The sequence below is a fragment of the Corylus avellana genome, chromosome 2 (genome assembly GCF_965113065.1).
Source record: "Corylus avellana chromosome 2, dhCorAvel1.hap1.2, whole genome shotgun sequence".
In the NCBI taxonomy this organism is placed as follows: domain Eukaryota; kingdom Viridiplantae; phylum Streptophyta; class Magnoliopsida; order Fagales; family Betulaceae; genus Corylus; species Corylus avellana.
This window is the reverse complement of record NC_142491.1, coordinates 15654359-15674003: the sequence shown is the minus strand read 5'-3', so window position 1 is coordinate 15674003 and position 19645 is coordinate 15654359. Positions and strand designations below refer to the sequence as shown.

At 37.2% G+C, this 19645-nt stretch overlaps 2 protein-coding genes across 5 annotated transcripts; one reads left to right on the top strand and one right to left on the bottom strand.

Annotated features, from left to right (window-relative positions):
- Positions 1-3661: 3661 nt before the first annotated feature.
- LOC132168248 (histone deacetylase 19) lies at positions 3662-11774 on the top strand. Of its 4 annotated transcripts, none has more exons than XM_059579380.2 (8): positions 3662-3817; positions 4372-4957; positions 7209-7649; positions 8357-8587; positions 9346-9416; positions 9495-9549; positions 11333-11404; positions 11536-11774. In XM_059579380.2, the coding sequence occupies exons 2-8, from the start codon at positions 4430-4432 to the stop codon at positions 11614-11616; spliced, it is 1479 nt and encodes a 492-aa protein (XP_059435363.1). In that variant the 5' UTR covers positions 3662-3817; positions 4372-4429; the 3' UTR covers positions 11617-11774. The 4 variants fall into 4 exon arrangements, with proteins under 4 accessions (XP_059435363.1, XP_059435359.1, XP_059435362.1 ...); XM_059579376.2 differs by having other exon boundaries at positions 4327-4957; XM_059579379.2 differs by lacking the exon at positions 3662-3817 and adding an exon at positions 3918-3997 and having other exon boundaries at positions 4327-4957.
- A 160-nt stretch (positions 11775-11934) lies between these two features.
- Positions 11935-19533, bottom strand: CLC-E (chloride channel E). The gene is made up of 7 exons (XM_059579375.2): positions 19172-19533; positions 18614-19052; positions 18014-18214; positions 14211-14677; positions 13142-13702; positions 12642-12850; positions 11935-12435 (listed from the first exon to the last, which is right to left on the bottom strand). Exons 1-7 carry the CDS (start codon positions 19529-19531, stop codon positions 12405-12407), a joined length of 2268 nt encoding a protein of 755 aa, XP_059435358.2. The 5' UTR covers positions 19532-19533; the 3' UTR covers positions 11935-12404.
- Positions 19534-19645: the final 112 nt, after the last annotated feature.

Genomic DNA, 19645 nt, shown 5'->3' with positions numbered 1-19645 from the left:
CTTTCCCTTTATTGTTGGGAAATTCCAAGAGTATGAATGCTTTCTCACAGTTCACTAATTAAAATAGCTAAAGTACGTTTTCTCTAGGTACCTCTAGCAGCCTTACTAATTTAATAATTTAGTTGAAAAATTACACTGTACTTTTCCTTTATTGTTGGAAAATTCCATGAGTATGAATGCTTTCTCACAGTTTACTAATTATTTAAATATTCTTTAAATATTCTTTATTATTTAAATATTCTTTTTTAAAGATTTTTTTAAAATGTTCTTTTATTTTTTTTAATGTTTGTATTTTCCTAATATTTATATTTTTTAATATTTGTCTTATTCTAATTGTCATGCTTTTAAAAACTTGTATTTTCATAACGGTCATATTTTTTAATTTGTTGTCTTATCCTAACGGTTATATTTTTGAATATTTGTCTTATCTTAACGATCTTAATGATCATATTTTTTTAATTTTTTCTTTTTCCTCAAAAAAAAATGATATACGCTTTCACTATAAATAAAATCATTTCCTCTCCAATTATCATTCACCTCGACCTAGGTTTGTTCTATGTTTTTTTTCTCTTGGTGAGTGAAAAGGGAGGAGAGAGAAAATTAATTTTAATAAATTTTTATTTATTTGGTGAGTGAACAATACTCACTTTTTTTTTCCTAAACAATACTTACTATTGATAATGAGTATTCACTATTTTTTTTTTAGCAAAGCAGTGAGGCTCTAGGAGAGGGTTATTGGACTTTTTCAACAAATTAACTCACCAAAATAGCAAAAAATGATTTTTTTAAGGTTGCTAATTAATAATACTCTTATAAACTCACCACCATCCCGGTCGACTTTATTATATCTACATGTGCTGTTCTTTTTCCTTCGTTGTTGGGAAATTCGAAGAGTGTGGATGGAGAGGGTAGCTACGGCATCCCATGCTTGTGGCCTATTGCACTGCAGGATATATATCTATATATATATATATATACACGAGCACAAAATAGGATATTAACACGGGGATAAAAGCAATGACCAAGATGCATGGATTTAGGTTGAAAGTAGATAACCAACAAAAAGTGCTGAATATCACACATTCTTGCAGCACTACCTTAGTTAAAAAAAAAAAAAAAAAAAAATTATTATTATTATTATTTTATTTTTTTAATGTAATAGAAATGGGAAGGCTTGCCCGCCACCCTCCACCTTGCGAGCCACTCCAGAGATTGCTAGGGTGTCCTACGGAGGTTCGTAGGTAGGGGTAAAAAGGCGGTTACAATTAGTGATTATTAGCTAAAACCGCTAACCGTAATCGTCTAAGCAATTAGCAAAATCTACTAACCACCTCCACTAACTGCCTAAACGGTTAGTAACTATAATAACCACTAACCGCTTCTTAAAATAAATTTTTTAAATAAATTTTAATTTTTTTTAAAAAAGAAAAACCAAAACCATGTCGTTTTATGGTAATACGATAATATCATATGACATCGTTTTTAGATTTTTATATATATTTAAAATTTTAAACACAAAAACGACATCGTTTCACACACACACACACACACATATATATATAGAATAATTCTAAAAGTTCCTCTTGTGTCATTCCAATAATGATGTGACTATTAAAATTACCATTGAACTTGTGATTGATCATTATTATATTTTGATCAAATGATAATTTTAATAGCTACATTATTCTTGGGGAGACTCAAGAGGGACTTGTAGCATTACTCATATAGATATATATGAGTAATGCTACAAGTCCCTCTTGTATCCCTCTAAGAATAATGTGACTATTAAAATCATCATTGAACTTGTGATTAATCATTATTTGATTTTAATCAAATGGTGATTTTAATAGCTACATTATTTTTGAAGATTCTATATATATAGGCGGTTAGCGATTAATGGTTTTGAAAAAACCTAAAACTGCTAACCGTAACTGTCTAGGCGATTAGTGGTTTTTGCTAACTGCCTTCAAAAGCGATTAGCGGTTAGTGTGTTTAGCGGTTAGTTGGCGGTTATTATAACCGCCCGCCTTTTCACCCCGGCCACTCCCTTTTTTTTTTATATAAAAATATATATATATTATTAATTTTTACGTTTTTAATTTCTTTAATTTTTAAGTTTTATATTAAAAGTGACACAGGATGTCATTTTATTGGCCCTGACAAAACACCTAATAGAATTCGTCAAATGTATTGACTAAATTTGATGGTATAGACTAATTAAATTTATTTTTTGCATATCACATGAACCTTTGTGTTAATTTTGATATTATATAAAGCTAATTATAAATCAAGTAAATCCCATGTGGATTAGGATCCCCTCAAATTGCTTCCAAATTCAAGATTATCTTATTATTAAATCCTAGTTCATTGAGACATTAAAGTTTTATTAACTTTAACATTATTTTGTGTAACATCTCGTAGGTTGTGGATTGTTAGATGTAAAGTATGGCTAGGATTTAATAATAAGAGAATTTCAAATTTGGAAGAAATTTGAGGAGATTCTGATCCATATACCGATTTTGAATTTTTGCCCTTAATTGTATACGTGATTAGGGGTGTCAACCCGATCCCGATTCCCAGTTAACTGGGTCCCGATTAATCGGCCTGTTCCGGTTTGTACCCGGTTATCCGAACCGAGTAACCAGTTTTAAAAAAAATTGTATTTTGGACTTATTTTATATATTAAGCATAAAATAAGCCCATTTTTTGCACACAGTTGGCCTATTTTTTTTTAAAAAAAAATTAGCCTTTTTGTCCAACTAAATTGGGTTTTGTTGTGATTGTTCCAAATAAGTAAAAAATAAAAAAGCTCAAAAATTTTAAAAAATCAATGTTTTTGCCTATATGGGTCTTAAAAATAAAAATTTAATTTTTTTAAATGCCCTAAAAATCATTTTAAAAGCTTACCTAATTGGCTAATACTTAATATATGTAAACAAATTAACCAAGAACAAAAAGAGATATCTCCTCACAACTACAAACCTAAAGAAAACAATAAAAATAAGTATTTAAACAAACCAACAACAACAAGAAATATCCCATACTACAACAATTCACACCCCCCCACCCACCCCCCCCAAAAAAAAAAATCAATAAAACAAGTATTTAAATAAACTACTAACTAAAAGAAATACCCCCTTACAATAAAAATAGTTCATAAACATATTACAAACACAATGAAACCTAAACTAAAAACTAAGCTAAAAACTAAACTAAGCACTAAAAAGTAAAAATAAAAGCAAATATATATATATATATATATATATATATATATATATGCACCAGATTAGCGGTTATAATTGGTTATTGGTTGGTGAATCGGTTATAACCTACCTGCTTGAACACCCCTAAAAACCGGAACCAGAATTGAGGTCTCCGGTTATTGATTTTTTCCAACCGGCACGATTCGTGTCCCATTTTTCTGGTATTTTTTGACACCCCTATACTTGATATTATATCATTAAAATCTTAAGTTTGGGAAGTGGGTGCATTTGAATTGGGCCTCCAATCAAAAATTCCGGTTTGGGCCTTGAAATATGTAATTCAATAAACTGGCGGAAAAGCAGTGGAACCGGCTATAGGCAATAAACCGGTTACGACGAATGACCGGCTCAAAGTCCTTTAGGTTTCATTAAAAGAGCAGTGTTTCAATCTGTGTACAACAATTATACTCCTCTAAATATTGAAATTATCGGTGTTGACGATGACATCTTATTTGTTTAATAGCCACATTTATTCTTCTTCTTCTTCTTCTTCTGGTGCATTGGCAGTGGCCGATTGGTTCATTCAGTAACGAAGACGAGCTAAAGCTATTGAGGTAAAGATAGAGTATTCACTTTTATGGGTTTTTTATTTTATTTTTTATTTTTAAAAGGTTTAACATTAGAATGAATGCGACTCCGTATGTATATTTATTGGTTAGCTTCGCCAGATTTCCATCTCTCGGGTGTGCTACTCCTACCCCTTGTTTGTTTGATTGAATAGCCTTCCAAATCTCGTATGTATGTATTTCAGCTTTCGTTACTTTTGACTAGCGGGACCAATCCATTATTTTTCATTATGCAGAATCAATTGTTGTTGGGTTTTCTTTCTGTAACCTCTGTTTATTCATTCACTTATTTAGTTGTTTTCTTCTTCATATCTACCAAACCTACTATCAAAATCTTGTCTGATACAAGATTCTTCTAATCCCTTCTGTATATGCTTTTGTTTTGAATTATAAATCGGATATTATTCCTCACTTCTTCTTCTTCTTCTTCTCTCTCTCTTTCTCCCTTTCTCTAATTTTAAATATTATTTTTTTCGTTTTTGTTTTGGTGCTTGTAGGCCACTTTTACAAAGAAATCATCTTTCGGGTTGTTTGACTTATAGGAGATCAGTTGCCATTAACATTAAGACAAAGAGTTGACATATATATATATATATATATATGGATTCTGGAGGAAATTCCCTACCTTCTGGGGCTGATGGGGTGAAGAGAAAAGTGAGTTATTTCTACGACCCAGAGGTTGGCAATTACTATTATGGGCAGGGTCATCCTATGAAGCCACATAGAATCAGAATGACACATGCTCTTCTTGCGCACTATGGATTGCTTCAGCACATGCAGGTTCTCAAGCCATTTCCTGCCAGAGATCGGGACCTTTGCCGCTTCCATGCTGATGATTATGTATCATTCCTGAGGAGTATTACACCCGAAACACAGCAGGATCAGCTCAGGCAACTCAAGCGCTTCAATGTTGGTGAAGATTGCCCCGTTTTTGATGGTCTCTACTCCTTCTGTCAAACATATGCTGGTGGTTCAGTTGGTGGTTCAGTCAAGTTAAATCATGGTCTCTGCGATATTGCTGTAAACTGGGCTGGGGGGCTGCATCATGCTAAGAAGTGCGAGGCCTCTGGATTTTGCTATGTGAATGATATTGTCCTCGCAATTCTGGAGCTTCTTAAACAGCACGAGGTTTGTCTAGTGTGACCGTATCCTAATCCTGTTTTTTCTTTGATTTAAGCAGGAGCCTGCTCAAATATCTTGTTCAATGATATACTTTTGCTCACCAATGCTTTATTCTAACTTCATTGGGTTTAAGCTGTTTGTAGAGGAAATACACGGATCATTGTATACTTCTAAGTCCAACATTTAATAATTCTTTCTATAAGTAAACCCTGACCAATAGGTAAACCCACTAAACAAATTCCCAACTCAACCAATTAGCTGCTGGCCAAAGTATTAAGTTTCAATTCTTGGACCCATGATGATACTTTATGAGAAAACACCCGAGTCTAAAAAATCTTAAGTGGAAACCACCCACTCTATTTTTCGTGATGACAATGTTAATTTTATCATCATGATTGTAATACTTTGGTCTCAAATTGAGAAGATAAGGAATAGCCTTTTGGGGCATTTCTTTGTATACGTCCTGTGTACTAGGGTTGTGCCCCTTTGCGCTTTTCAATAAATTACTTATTTATATATAAGGAAGAAAGAAGATAAGGAGTAGACCACATAGAGTGGGTGGTTTATAAAGATAGTCATGAGTATTAAGTTTCAGATTGCTTAGTTATTAGGTGAATTTGAGCTTCATAAATGATTATATGAAGCTTCAAATTGACTAATTCTTTTGGGATGATAGCACATATGTGGCTAGCACTTTTTTTTTTTTGCGTCGTTACAAATGGTATTAAAACTATCTAGTAACGTCATGTGGTACTTGAGCACTGCATGATGTGGTCCTGATGGGAACGTCAAGGGTTTAAGGAAGAGAGTTTGTGACACCCCGATCTTACATTGGGAAGGTGAGGAGTATACCATATAGAGTGGATGGTTTATAAAGATAGTTATGAGTGCTAAGTCCCACATTGCTTAGTTACTAAGTGAAATTAAGCTTTATAAAGGATTTTAGGGAAATTTTAAATTGACTAGTCTTTTTGGGGTGATAGCGCAGATATAGCCAAAGCTTTTCATTGGGTCGTTACAATGATAATGACAACGACGACTATGATTCCTGCTGCTCCCTATTACTTGTCAAATATAGTGATAATAGCAGAATTGTCTTTCACAATCACCTAGTTGATCCCAAGATTACAAGCCTCCTCTGCTATGGTGACAATCCCAAAATCTCTTTACGGTCATCCCTTGAGCCATAGTCTTAAATGGTAATAGATTAAGTTTCAAATGGTCTTGAAAGATAACCCATTGTGATGCTGCCATAGCCGTTATGTGAGCATCTCTCATTGTTTTGGTAAACAATATATCGACCATATAACTTTGATTGGAAAGAACACACATAAGGTGCATTTATATGTACTAGGGCCAATGGAACTTTCAATATCTTGGTTGCTGAAGTCCAAATGGATGTCAGGAAGCTGATTCTTTCCTGCAGGGGTGTTAGAATTGAGATTCTTTTAGAAAATAGGCATTTCCTCCTAACCTTTTGATCTAGATTGCTAATAAAATGCAAAATACCTTCTTTTTGTTCAGCTCCATCCCTTTTTCTTTTCTCTTTGGAAGTCTACAGACACATCTTTTTCATAGAGGAGAGTGGGAGTAGGCTTGACATATGCTGAGCAGGACCATATAATCTTTCTTTCTCTGATATGTATTTTTTTTTACTGGTAAGTTACTAATGTACTCAGGAGTCTTAAACTCCAGAAACTTACACTCCACCCTCTTATTTGCGGGGGGTCGGGTGGGGTGGTGGGGTGGGTGGATTATCTTTCTTAATATCAATTGAAATAAAACAATGGATAAAAGGTTTGATTCTTTGGTTTAAATTTTTTTTGACAGCGATGGTTTGTATAATTTGGAGGCTTTTTTACTTATCCCAGAAAAGGAGGAGTTTTTCAGTCATCATATTAAACTTTCAAAAGAAAGATAATTTGCAATTTTAAACTGTATGTTCTTTTGCGATTTTATTAAAGGCTTGTCTAGCATGTATAGAATTTTAGACAATGAAAATGCCTTCTAGGCTAGAGCTGCGTCTTGTTACTCAATTTTTTCCCCTCTTCTTCTGTTGGTTTGGTTTTTGAACTCAAGGCAAAAGGACTTTATCTTGCATGACCATCATGCTTGATTTGGTTTGACTCATGAACTAGAATGACTACTGTGGCGATTTTTGGAAACTTTTATTTAGTTATTGCATATGTTTGTCTCGTCTTATAGTTGTCTTACCTAATTCTTTTAATAATTTTGACATTTTTCTTATCTGATGCAGCGTGTTTTATATGTGGATATTGATATCCACCATGGGGATGGGGTGGAGGAGGCGTTTTACACCACTGACAGGGTCATGACCGTTTCATTTCATAAATTTGGAGATTATTTTCCTGGTACGGGGGATGTACGTGATATTGGATATGGGAAAGGGAAATACTACTCCCTTAATGTTCCACTGGATGATGGGATTGATGACGAGAGCTACCATTGTTTGTTCAAGCCAATAATTGGGAAGGTGATGGAAGTCTTTAGGCCTGGTGCCGTGGTTCTCCAGTGTGGTGCTGACTCTTTATCTGGGGACAGACTAGGATGCTTCAATCTTTCTATCAAAGGTCATGCAGAGTGTGTCAGATTTATGAGATCGTTCAATGTCCCACTATTGCTGCTGGGTGGTGGTGGTTATACCATTCGAAATGTTGCTCGGTGCTGGTGCTATGAGGTATTGTCATTGTTTGATCTTTTGGTTCTGTTTGACTAGAATATTATAAGCTAGTCAAATGTAATTATGTTTGTTTCACGAACGGGATTGCATAATGACTGATGAGTCATGTGGAGAAATCTTAACTAACCAAGGATGAGAAAACTTGTGTGTGGTTTGATCATTGGTATCAAATGTGTTTGTGTCGTGAATTGAATGGGCACAGGGAGCCATAGAAACAGAAAGCAATGGTGACTCATGGTGTCACAACATGACTTTTGGTAATTGTGTTTGATAGAAGTTTCATTTAAAGTTTTATTGAGTTTTTAGGCATCTGTCAAACATTTCCTTGGTTTTCAAGGTGCTATATATATAATTTCATCTTCATTTCCCATCAACAATTAATCATCAATTATGTACATGGTCAAATTAGAATCACATCATTGCAAAAGTGGGTGGTTTAGAGTCCATATTTGTTTAACAGATCATTGTTTCTTATTGCTCTTCTTGTTTAACTCAGAATTGTGGATGAAGTTAATGTATTACCTTTTTTCATTATTTTTGGGTGGGGGGAAGGGGGTGGATTGTGGTGTTGTCTACATCGCATTGTTCTTGATGCATAGCCTTTTAGTCTTTCCTTTTATTTTATTTTTTCTCACTTCTGGTAATGGTTTTATGGATCTCTCTTAACTAAGCACTTTAATGTCAATTTCTTATATGTAAGGCAGACTGGGGTTGCACTTGGAGTGGAAGTTGATGACAAGATGCCACAACATGAGTATTATGAGTATTTTGGTCCAGATTATACTCTTCATGTTGCCCCAAGTAACATGGAAAATAAGAATTCACGCCAATTGTTGGATGATATACGGGCTATGCTTCTTGATAATCTCTCAAAGCTTCAGCATGCACCCAGTGTCCAATTCCAGGAAAGACCTCCTGATACTGAGCTTCCAGAGGTACATTTTTTTTTCGAGTAGTCTATTTTGTTAGATGTATCCATTCCTTGTTCCATCTTTCATATCTCATAGGATTTAGTAATCATTCGAGTATAATCATTGTTTTCGATATTAAATAATATATTTTTGTTCTAAATTGTCGTAACACGGTGCTCCCCTTTGTTCAAAGCTTTTTTGATGATGGCGTGCTTTTTTCGTGTGTTTATTTTTAGATAAGATTTCTTTCTATGTATCTAATATTTGTCTGACAACAAATTTGTTCTGGATAATACTTCATAAATTCTTGTTTATCTTCAAGCTCTTTTTAACCGTAGATCAATTGCTGCAGATGATTTTTAATTTAAAATTTTGTGAAATGCTGGAGTTGGTGAAGCTATTGCAGTTGTTCCTTTTAATTTCTCTTCAAGCATTGCGGCATTGAGGATATCCATTGATGGCTAGATGTATGTTGTGGAAGTATTGCATGGAACAATTCATTAGCCTTTTTTGGATTAAAAGACCCAGAGAGAGAGAAAACAAAGGAGAAAAACAGCCACTATTATTTCATCTTTCTGACTTTTTTATTTAATTTTTTTTTTTAATTTATTTATTATTTTTTTAAAAAATTCACATTTAATGAACAATGCTGGCTAGTTCAAATAAAAATAATTGTAAATAGCAATTTGCTTTATAGAGAATTGTATTAGACAGTTACTTATCAAATATATCTATATTAGACAAGTGACTCTCAATTCTTTTAATTGTTTAATAATTTTTAGGCAGATGAAGATCAAGATGATGGAGATAAGAGATGGGATGGGGATTCCGATATGGAGGTTGATGATGAGCGGTATGTTGTCTGGTCGCCCAATTCACATGTAATATTGTACGCTCATCTTTTTATTTACTGAATCTTCTGTTTTAACAGAAAGCCTTTATCAAGCAGAGTAAAGAGAGAAGTTGAACTTGAGCCCAAAGATCTGGTACGTGCTGTGTCTTGTATCTTTCCTTACTGATGGTAGCCTTTAACCCATTGTCATATTTGTTTGGCCTGGGCAGCGGAAGAGACAGAGGTGGAAATGGGTTTTTCGTCTCTGCCTCCTGTCAATGGCAGAAATGTCAGAATGCCACTGACATTCTTCTGCTGGAGGAAATTTTCGCTACTTTTTGCCACCACCGAGTTGGTGGCGGAAGTGAGTGGAAGCCGGAAGAGGGGTTGGGCTTGATTGGGCATTTTTGGGCCGTTCGAATATAAAGACGAAGACATTGTCTGCATCTTGTCTTCGAAGATAAATACAAAGTCACAGAGAGAAGAGATTAAGAGGCTGAGAGACCGATTGTGAGGGAGGATTACAGAGTGGCGGTGAGATGGGAGAAAGCTTCTAGATCTAGGTTTTTTCGGAGGCTTGGAGGTTACAAAGGGACTAGGGAGAGAACTGAAAATGCTTTTTTGGTTGTAGGGTTTCTTCAAAGGGATGGCTTTATACAGGTCTCCAAATGGTGTCGTTTTTTGTGGTACAAAACGACGCCTTTTGAATGAATTATTTAATTAATTTTTTTTATAATGTAGTTGGGTTGGCAAAGCGGAAATTTTTTTCCTTCTTCCGCCTTCCGATCCAACATGGTCGGAAATTTAAAAACCCTTCCGCTTCCCAATTTGCCCTTGTCAGAATCTGACTTGCTTGGATCGGAAGTGGGTCAGGAGGTGGAATTTGTGAATCTGGAATATTTTGTCAATGCCAGACCAGTTATGCTATATGGTTCAAAATGTCGGGCAAAAAAGCAAGAAGAAACTTGTCAATTAAATGAGTATGTTAGAGATGGATGTGTGGCAACGGCGCAATGCTAGGAAAGATAGGATAAGGAATTAAGTAATCCATGAGATGGTGCGATCAGCATCAATTGAGGATAAAATTAAGGAGAATAGTTTGAGATTATTTGGACATGTGCAACGGAGTGCTTACATCAATATGGAGGAGCAAAAAGGCAGGAAAGGAGGCCAAAAGTGATGTGGCTAGAAAATATAAGGAAAACAGTTGTTAGAGAGCTAAATGCCTACTGGCCCTAAATAGAGCCGACTAGCATTGAAGATCCTTATGCTAGACACCAATTGAGTTGGGATTAGGGTTTAGTTGAGCTGGGTTGAGTATAGGCATCAGTTTATTGGTCGGGCAAGCTGGTTCTGTTTCAGCTGTTTTTGATCTTGTGAAAAATGATCATTTTACAACCCCAGGCCTTGAAGATTGATCCACCTAGTTAAAAGAGGCGTTTTTATCAGCTTAGTAGTAAGCCGGCTTGGCTTATACATGCTGTTGTTCACCTAATATAATATGCAGCCAAAGCTTGAATCACCACTCTAATTGAAAGCTGGACTTGGTACTAATTTATGCTGGGAAGAAGAATCTGTAAGCCTTCCAAATTATATGCATAGAGGAAGGAATGTGGTCTCTTATTTTGTTCTTTTCTTCCCCAACTATCCACTGATATAACAGAACCATTGGATACTCCTGTTTCATGTGGCGTGGCTGCGTCGCGATCACATGCCTTACGCTACTTCCTGAAAATGTTTTTGACTGTTCCTGGCCCCATGCATTTTATATCCTCTCTTATGAATTTGGAATATACTTTCTGCTTTTGTATTTAATAAATGTTACAATATTGGGAAATTACGATTATGGGATAATAGCGTTCAATAATGAGCATCCCAACTTTTAGGTTGTTTTGCCACTAAATTCTAATGTGGCTTACTTTTCCTTTTTCCCCCAGGAGGGCCAAAAAGGAAATGAAGAGAATGCCAGAGGCTTCAATACAGCAGCAGAAGAGGCTACATGCGCAAAGGTGAGGTTAAAATCATAAGCACTTGCATAACATAGTTATTGCTTGCGTAGACGTACGTACATATGCACAGCCATTCATGTAAGAATGCCTCGGCGCTAACAGATCTTTGTGGTTTATATTGGTACTTGCAGGATTTAGAAATGGGTTCTCTACCGGTTGATGAACCTAGCGTGAAAATTGAACAGGAAAATGTGTATAAGCCAGCTAATTAAATGTAACCTAAGTTGTGTTACAAGATCATTCTAGCTCCACTTGTCGATCTCTGAACATGGTCATGTAGACAGTGGCATATCATCAACTGTATTTTATGGGGAATTGAAATATAAATGATCTATTGGGCCAGAATACATCAAGCGGGGATTATCGTGCATTTTTTCAGGTGGGTTGGCGCAAGCATGACAATAAGCTGATTGGGTTCCTTTGCTTTCAGAAATGTATTTTATTTTGACAAATTCTCAGTAGAATTTTCTAGGACAAGGCCAACCGGAAATCCATTTGTAGGATAAGAATAACGAAGGCCATGGCCAACAGGAAAACCAAAATGATTTAATTAAAGAGAAAACCGTTTTTCGGGCCGATTATGAGCATAAGCTGCAATAGCTTTAACACCATCTCAATATCCTTTGGAAACTCGACTAATCTTGCCATTATTTTTTCTCCATGGATTGCGTATGGCACTTGCCAAGACTAGTGCCATGGCTATACGGAAGAAAAGCTATTACCTTCCTTTGTTATATAGCCCAAATTGTGGGACTCCAACTCTTAATGATTTTAGAAATAAACATAATTTGCAAAAATCTTTCACCATGTGAGATGAGGTCCTCTAAGGCAGCAACCAGGCGTGTGCCAGCGTAATCTTGTGTGGGCTGGGTTGACAGGAAAACCAACAACTCAGAGACGAGAAATATCTTGTTGTCAGGTATTCTGGTTCATCTTAGCAAAGGTTACGCGATACAGACTCTCTGTCCTCAACGAGTGACTGCCTTTCAACTGCGGAATGTTAGCTGAGGGATTCTCTAGTTGCTAGAGCTCTGCACCCACCACCAAAAAGGTCAGCCAACACGAAACAGAAATGAAATTACAAAAACAGGAAATAGAAGTAGTTTTCTTCATTTCGAACGAGCAATCGTTTTAATTATCACCTTGCTTTGTTTTGTTTTTGTTTTTGTTTTTGTTTTTTGTTTTTTTTTTCTAATTGGATTAGTGTTGAGGCAGAGTAAAAAATTGGTAACTAAACCTGCAAGTTACGTTGATACATTCTGCATCTAAGAGGCCAACTGGGTGCCCTCTGAGATCTTCAAAATGCTCCATAACGACTGGGACTTGACTCATACCATACTTAGTCATAATCATTTGGGCAGAAAGAAGATCCATGCCGGGTGTAGCAGTCCATGGTACTTGACATATTTCCTCATCCAAAGTACACATTTCAGATACTAAAAGCTCCTGTAACAGAAGCAACCAACTAGTCAAGCTCACAAGGTGACAAGAAGGTGCAAAAATAATTTACTCATAGTTGGACTTCAATCTGGAAGTCACAATAAATCATTCTCATTTTCACTCTTCTCTTCCCTTCCTGATTTGCTTTGAGTTTCTTCAAAATGACTCAACTACACATTTTCTCTGTTTCTCCCTTTACCAATTGTATAATGTATCCAGATTTTTATTTTCCCCAGTACTTGATTTCTATCAAACTCAGCGCAACAGACGCTCTAAAAATGATAGAAGTGCCATTACCTTGGGCCTTTCGCTTCTTGCTTTCACAATTTTGCTGAACTCTTCAATGCCTCCAAGTGTCAGCAAACCAATCAAAATGTTATTATCATTAATAATCATTGCACAGGACTGCTTTTCTGTAAGCATGAGACTTACTGCGTCTTTAAGTGAAGTGCTCATTAAGACAGTCACATATCTCGTTCTCATGGCTTCTGAAACTGATATTCTCTTTTCCTGCTCTTCGGCTTCAATATCAAAATTATTTACACAAAGAGAACTTTCAACTTCACAAAGGTTACTCATACTAAATGCCTTCTCAGAGAGGGCAGAAGAAGAAGATAGGCCACTTGTAGAACAGGAAGACATTCCAGGTTGTTGGGTTGTAGGAAAATTAGTATGCTTGAGTTTTTTAGTCTCCGTGACATCTCTTCTCCTCGTCTGTCCAGAAGTAATCCATGAGGATAACCCTACAGCTCCAAGTAGTGGCAGGACTATCCGATAGTCCTGTGTCAATTCAAAAAGCAATAGAACTGCAGTGAGAGGTACCTGGCACACCCCTGCAAGAGTAGCAGCCATTCCAACCTGCAAGTGGAAGCTCCCCAATGATCAACCGTATCATGGTCTTTGGCCATCTATAGTATATTCTAGTAACAGGAAACATTAGAAAAAGAGTAAGCTTTTAGCCCCCAAAAGCTACATCAATTTTTTTTTTTTTTTTTTTTTTTTTTTTTTTTGAATTTTGAATTTTGACACGTTATATCATGTAGAAATTATATTTAAATGAAATCCATAAAACCTCAATTAACAATTTTGGGCCAACGACCTATTTCAACACTTAGCTCTATCCACTTCATGCTTTAACTTAGCTTCTTGTTCAAGATTTTGGGGGGTGGGGGATCATGGACAAATACTGAATAGTTCTACTGCAAAGAAGGTCACTTTCTTCCAATATCACGTGATTTCTGTTCTCGGGTTACCAAATGTCTCCAGTAGAACCCTTCAAATTTATGCATTGATATAAGCCAGGCCTCAAAATATTGAAGGTACAACTATATCCTGCTAAAATAAAAATGGGATAGAGCAGCAGTACCAGGCCATATGCTTGTGGCGATGCCACTTCCAATATGGAGAGATTAATCACAGAATTGGACTGAGAAACTGCAAAACTAATGAATTTCCCATATGCCATGCCTGTTGCAGCACCAATAAAGAGGGAGGGGGCATAGTAGCCTCCTACTAATCCAGAGGCTCGGCACAAAGAGGTTGCTACTATTTTAACTCCTACCAGCTGAAGCAATAGACCAGCTGACAAACCTTTAACAGACGGCCGAGATTCCAACAAAATGTCAACATTCTCAAAGCCCCAGTAAAGGATTTCAGGATATGCCAATGCTATCAACCCAACAATTAAGCCACCCAGTACAGGGAACAAAGCCCTTGGTATGCCAATGGATTTGTGAAGATTGTCAACAATTACCAACATGTATGATGTGCACCTAGATAAGGCCAACGAAACGAAGCCGCATAGCATACCCAACAATAAATACAGTGGAAGCTCTGAAAGACAGTTCAATAACTTTTGCAGTAAATATCTTACCTTTCAAATAAAAAGTTGATAAAACTTCTACAAACATTGAGGCTATGTTCACAAAAAGTTCTATCTAATAGAATGAATATAGTTTCTCCTAACAATATTTAACAAAAGATAGCACTAGGTATATGCAATTCCAAGCTTAACCTCTTATCAGTGGCAGAGCTAGCCATTTCTCTTTTGTTATGGGGAGGGGGGATTTGTACAAATATGAATGTTAATTCAGTAAAAAGGGGAAGGAAAAAAAAAAAAAGTGCTATTTGAGGAAGAAAAATGCTTATTTAAAATTGATTGAGATAAATGTGTAAAGGGAAATTACTAGTATGATCCCTGGGGTTTGCACTTGTACCAAATAGATCCCTAGAGTATCAAAATTATCCTGCAGATCCCTAGAGTAAGCTAACTGCTAAAATGGTCCCTACCATTCATATGATAGACGAAAACCGTTAGACCTCCACATCAGCCCCTCTCCACATGACATGTTCCATAATCGATCAATCAGCCAACCTTACCATGGCAAACGATACACATAAGAGCCACGCCAATTAAAAAAGGCCACGCTATTGATAAAGGCACATCTATATCAAATAAAATGAACAAAAGATAAACAAGAAAAAAAAAAAAAGAAGTTGGTTGCTACTCCTCATCTGTGAGTGGTGGCGGCCCCTCATCTGCAAGGGAAGGTGGCCCCTCAAAGGGGCAACTAGCACCCCTGACAGCCCTTTCTTTCATTTTTGGATGGGGGGTTTGACGGTCGTCCCTCATCTGGAGGATCACTCCTCCCAAATGAGAGGTAGCCATCCCTCGCAAATGAGGGGTGGCGTCACAGCCGACCCTTGTTGATTTGAAGGGCGCAGCCCCTCTCCCAAATGTGAGGGGTGGTGGCCACCACAGCTCTTTTTTACTTTTTTTATTTGATGTTGATGTCTTTTACTAATAACGTAGCCTTCTTAATTGACGTGGCACTGATGTGTATCGTCTGATGTGGCAACAACGTTGGTTGACTCATTGATTATGCCATGTGTCTTGTGGAGAGAGATGTAGTTCCTGTGTCAATAATGATATTGTTGATAGCAGCAATGGTGATGTAGTAACAGAGGCAACAATGTTAGCAGTATATGGCTGATACAAAAGCAACGGTGCAAGTGGTTATGGTGGACATGACAGCTATGATAACAATGGAGGAATTAGTGGCAGCAGCAAAGTGGGGGGGGGGGGGGGGGGGGGGGGGGGGGGGCTGCTCTGGTGGTAGAGCAACATTAGTCGTGTTGGTGGTGTCAGCAGCCTTGGTGGTGGAAGACTACGACTATAGCAGCTTGGTAAATAGCATGGTAGAGAACAGGCAATAAGCACGGTAGTGGTAACGATAGCACTGAAAATGGTGGTTCGAAACCAAGATCTCGGGCTTATTTTCATCATTCTCATCAACGGACTAAATGATATGTAGGAAGGAATGAGATTTCATTTTATGAATTCCAAACACCTTAGACTTGGACACGCAGAAAAGAAACCCTATTCTTAATTTAGGTGTGAAAATCTAAGGATCTTTGCTTAAGAAGAATATAAGAACCAATTCAATTAGTTATCCAAAATAGAGAGAGACGTTGAAAATGCATTAAGTACATGTTTCACAATGCAAAACAAGACCCTTATTTATTTTCTTGATAGCAGAGCACTGTGAAGGGTTTGATTTAAGCAGTCCTTAATTCATTCACCTATGGTCTATTTTTAAATTAGATCAAGTTTGAGCAAGGCCAAAATCCTGGCACAGACTTTCTGAGTTGTTCAATTTTGAAACTATCCTGGCATGCTAGGAGCATTCATTCGAAATCAACATAGATTATTTAAATTACACAAAACACATACTGTATATACAGAAACAGATATCTGACATTTTAGTACTAGGCATATTGAGGTGCCTAGTCATTTTATTTAGTAAAAGTAATAGTTATGGCCCATTCTATATCTAAAATATCTTACTGAGATGAGTGGAGATATATAACCGACATTTTAACTAAAAAAATGCCTATTCTTCTATTCATGATAGTCCAAGAAAAAGTTTAAGAGCATTCCCAGCAGACTCCCTATAAGGGAGTCTGTTCCCTATATATAGGGAATATGTCTAAAAAATCGCAAAAAATGTCCCCAGCAGACTCCCTATATTGTTCCCTAAACAATCAGATGCTACAGTAGAACCCAATGTTTTGGGTTCTACTGTACCGATCCTGATGAATTATTTAATTCTAAAAACACTCTCTCTCCTCTCACGGCTATCTATGCACGCAATCCTTCTTCTTCGTCTTCGACGTCTTGCTTCCTCTTCTTTGTTCAAGCACGCCGAAGAGTACTCAGGCGGCGGCCACAAACTGGAAGTTCATGGATGAGTATCAGAAATCGCCGAAGAGTACTCAGGCGGCGGCCACAAACTGGAGGATCTCTAGTCGTGGAGTGCTTGCTTTGGATTGAGGGTTGATCTGCTTGGGATGGCTTTCGATTAGAATCATAATATGGGTTTCTTTGATTTTTGAAGGGAAATTTTGGTTATCATGGTGATTTGGTTTGCTTAGGGTGTTCTGAAATGTTGAGATGGGTCCTTTGATTTACCAGGTTGAGATGGGTCCTTTGATTTTGCAGCAAGGGCAGAGGACCGGCAGAAAGAAGAAGATGGAAAAATTTTGCAGCAAGGACTGGTTTTCTACCGACAGAAAGAGGACCTGCAGAAAAAATTTTCCCTTCCAGCAAGGGCAAAAAATCCAAAGTAGAGGGAAGAAGAAGATAGCTACGGGAAGAAAGAAGAAGAAAATATGAGGGAGAGAGAGAAAGTTTGTTTAATAAATTAAAAGAATAAAATAAAAAAGTAAAATAAAAAAAATAATATTTTAATGATATAGGGAATGACGAAGGGAAGCTATTGGGGTGCATATTGACATAGGGAAGCATAAAGTAGTTTGGATCCTTAAGTTTAGGGAAAATGACAGGGAAGCTGCTGGGAATGCTCTAACAAGAGAGATATGCATGCGTCAACTAGAAGAACAGAGTTGTAAGGTTTTACTTATCCATTAGAAACTGCATAAACATTAAAAGGCCATAAATGTATATATATGATTTAGACTAAAAGAACTAGCTGGTAATGACACACACAGAAAGCCACGCTGGCAGAGGCAAAAAGTGGAATGCTAGAACTTCACAGAAATAAAGAAAAAGAATAGATGCTACTACAACAAAAACACGGTAGACCAGTACGTTTAGTAACTTTAGTGTGTGCTTAATTGTGTTGCCTCTAGAAAAAGTCTATATTTTACCACTAGGGGAGCGGAAGTCATAATCCGGGACTTTAAATGCTGGTTCAGAACCAAGACCAACTTCTGAAACTACAGAAGCTATTACGGCGCTTAGTATAACCATAGAAGTGGTATTTGTAAGTGATATTGACGACTCCGCTGGTGATGGCCACAACACTGACTCTACAGCGAAAAAACAGCCAGCTACAGCGGCATTGAACCCTGTGTAAGCAAAAAATGAACTTCAATAGAGAAAATAGAAAAGTGATAATAGGTAGATCAATGAGACGAACATTGATTGTTACACCAAGGGCCAATCAATATATCAGCAGCATGTTAAATTGTAGTAGAAAAGAAAAAAACACGAGACAGTTGGTCTCTTACAGAACGCAAGAAATGGTATTATATATGCTGTATTTTCTTGCGAACCATAACCACACAAACACAAATGCTATCTACTTGTTAATAAAAAAAAGATGTTCATGCATAGCAATTTGCACAAGCCATAGCATTGTGAGACTTCCCAAACCAAAGCCGAAATGGAAGTAGATGAACAAATTTTAGAATATTTCCATGACCATGGATGAATATTAATTATACGTAAAAGGAGAAGTTACCAACCGGAGGAGATTCCGGCGGCTGATCCTGCAGCCACAAGGGAGAGCTTTCTACGGGGATTTTTGTCGAACAAAGAGCCAACTCCCTTGGCAATGGAAGTGCCTATCTCAACACTAGGACCTTCAGGGCCCAAGGAATTACCAGTGCCGAGGGTGACACAAGCAGCAAGTGCCTTTAAGAATGGTTGCAATGCAGATTTAACATTATTGTTAAGTAGGGAAAACGAAATGGCTGTCGCAGGAGGAGGAGGAGGAGGAGAAGAGTCTTGGTCCACTTGCAGAGCAGGAGCAGTTCGAAGCAGGCTCAAGAAGCTTACGATGAGGCCCCCACAAGCAGGGACCAAAATGACTCGCATCCAGATTACTTGAGCGGGCTCTTCTCTCAACCATGACGCACCTCGAGACGGTATCCCATCCCAGAAAAAGTCACGTATCTCATGGACCTTTATCAATCAATCAATCAATCCATAAGATTAATCTCTTTCTAATATTAATTTCAATAAATTTTTAAAAAAGAAAAGAGAAGAAAGGCCTGGAGATGGATTGGGAGCAAGTGACGTACTGCGTTGTTGAAGACCACGACAGCGATGCCGGTAAGAAGACCAACCAAGCATGAGGAAATTATTGTTGCGGAATTAGCATCTTCCGTGACAGCAGTTGTTGTTGCTGGTCTGTCCATGGCCACATCTTCATCTTTATCCTCGTCGCCGTGAACGAGGAGAGATTCGGAGTGTCCACTTTCAGGCAGAGCACAAGGAGGGCTGAGCCGTATCCAGTTGCATTTGTGAACTAGTAATGAGGTGCTGAAAGATTGTGAAGATTTGTTGCGGAAAGAAGCAGAGACGAGTGGAAGTGGAAGCAACTGATAATAACGGTGACGCTGAAAATTGGGGAAGCGCGCTGCACATTCCAAACTCCTCATTATCTTAATTCTATTCTTTTTGCGGCAGACTCAATATCTGACTCTTTTGTCTCTCATTTTAACACCTTTATCCTACATCCCCTCCCAAAAAATAAAAATTGGATTTATTCGGAT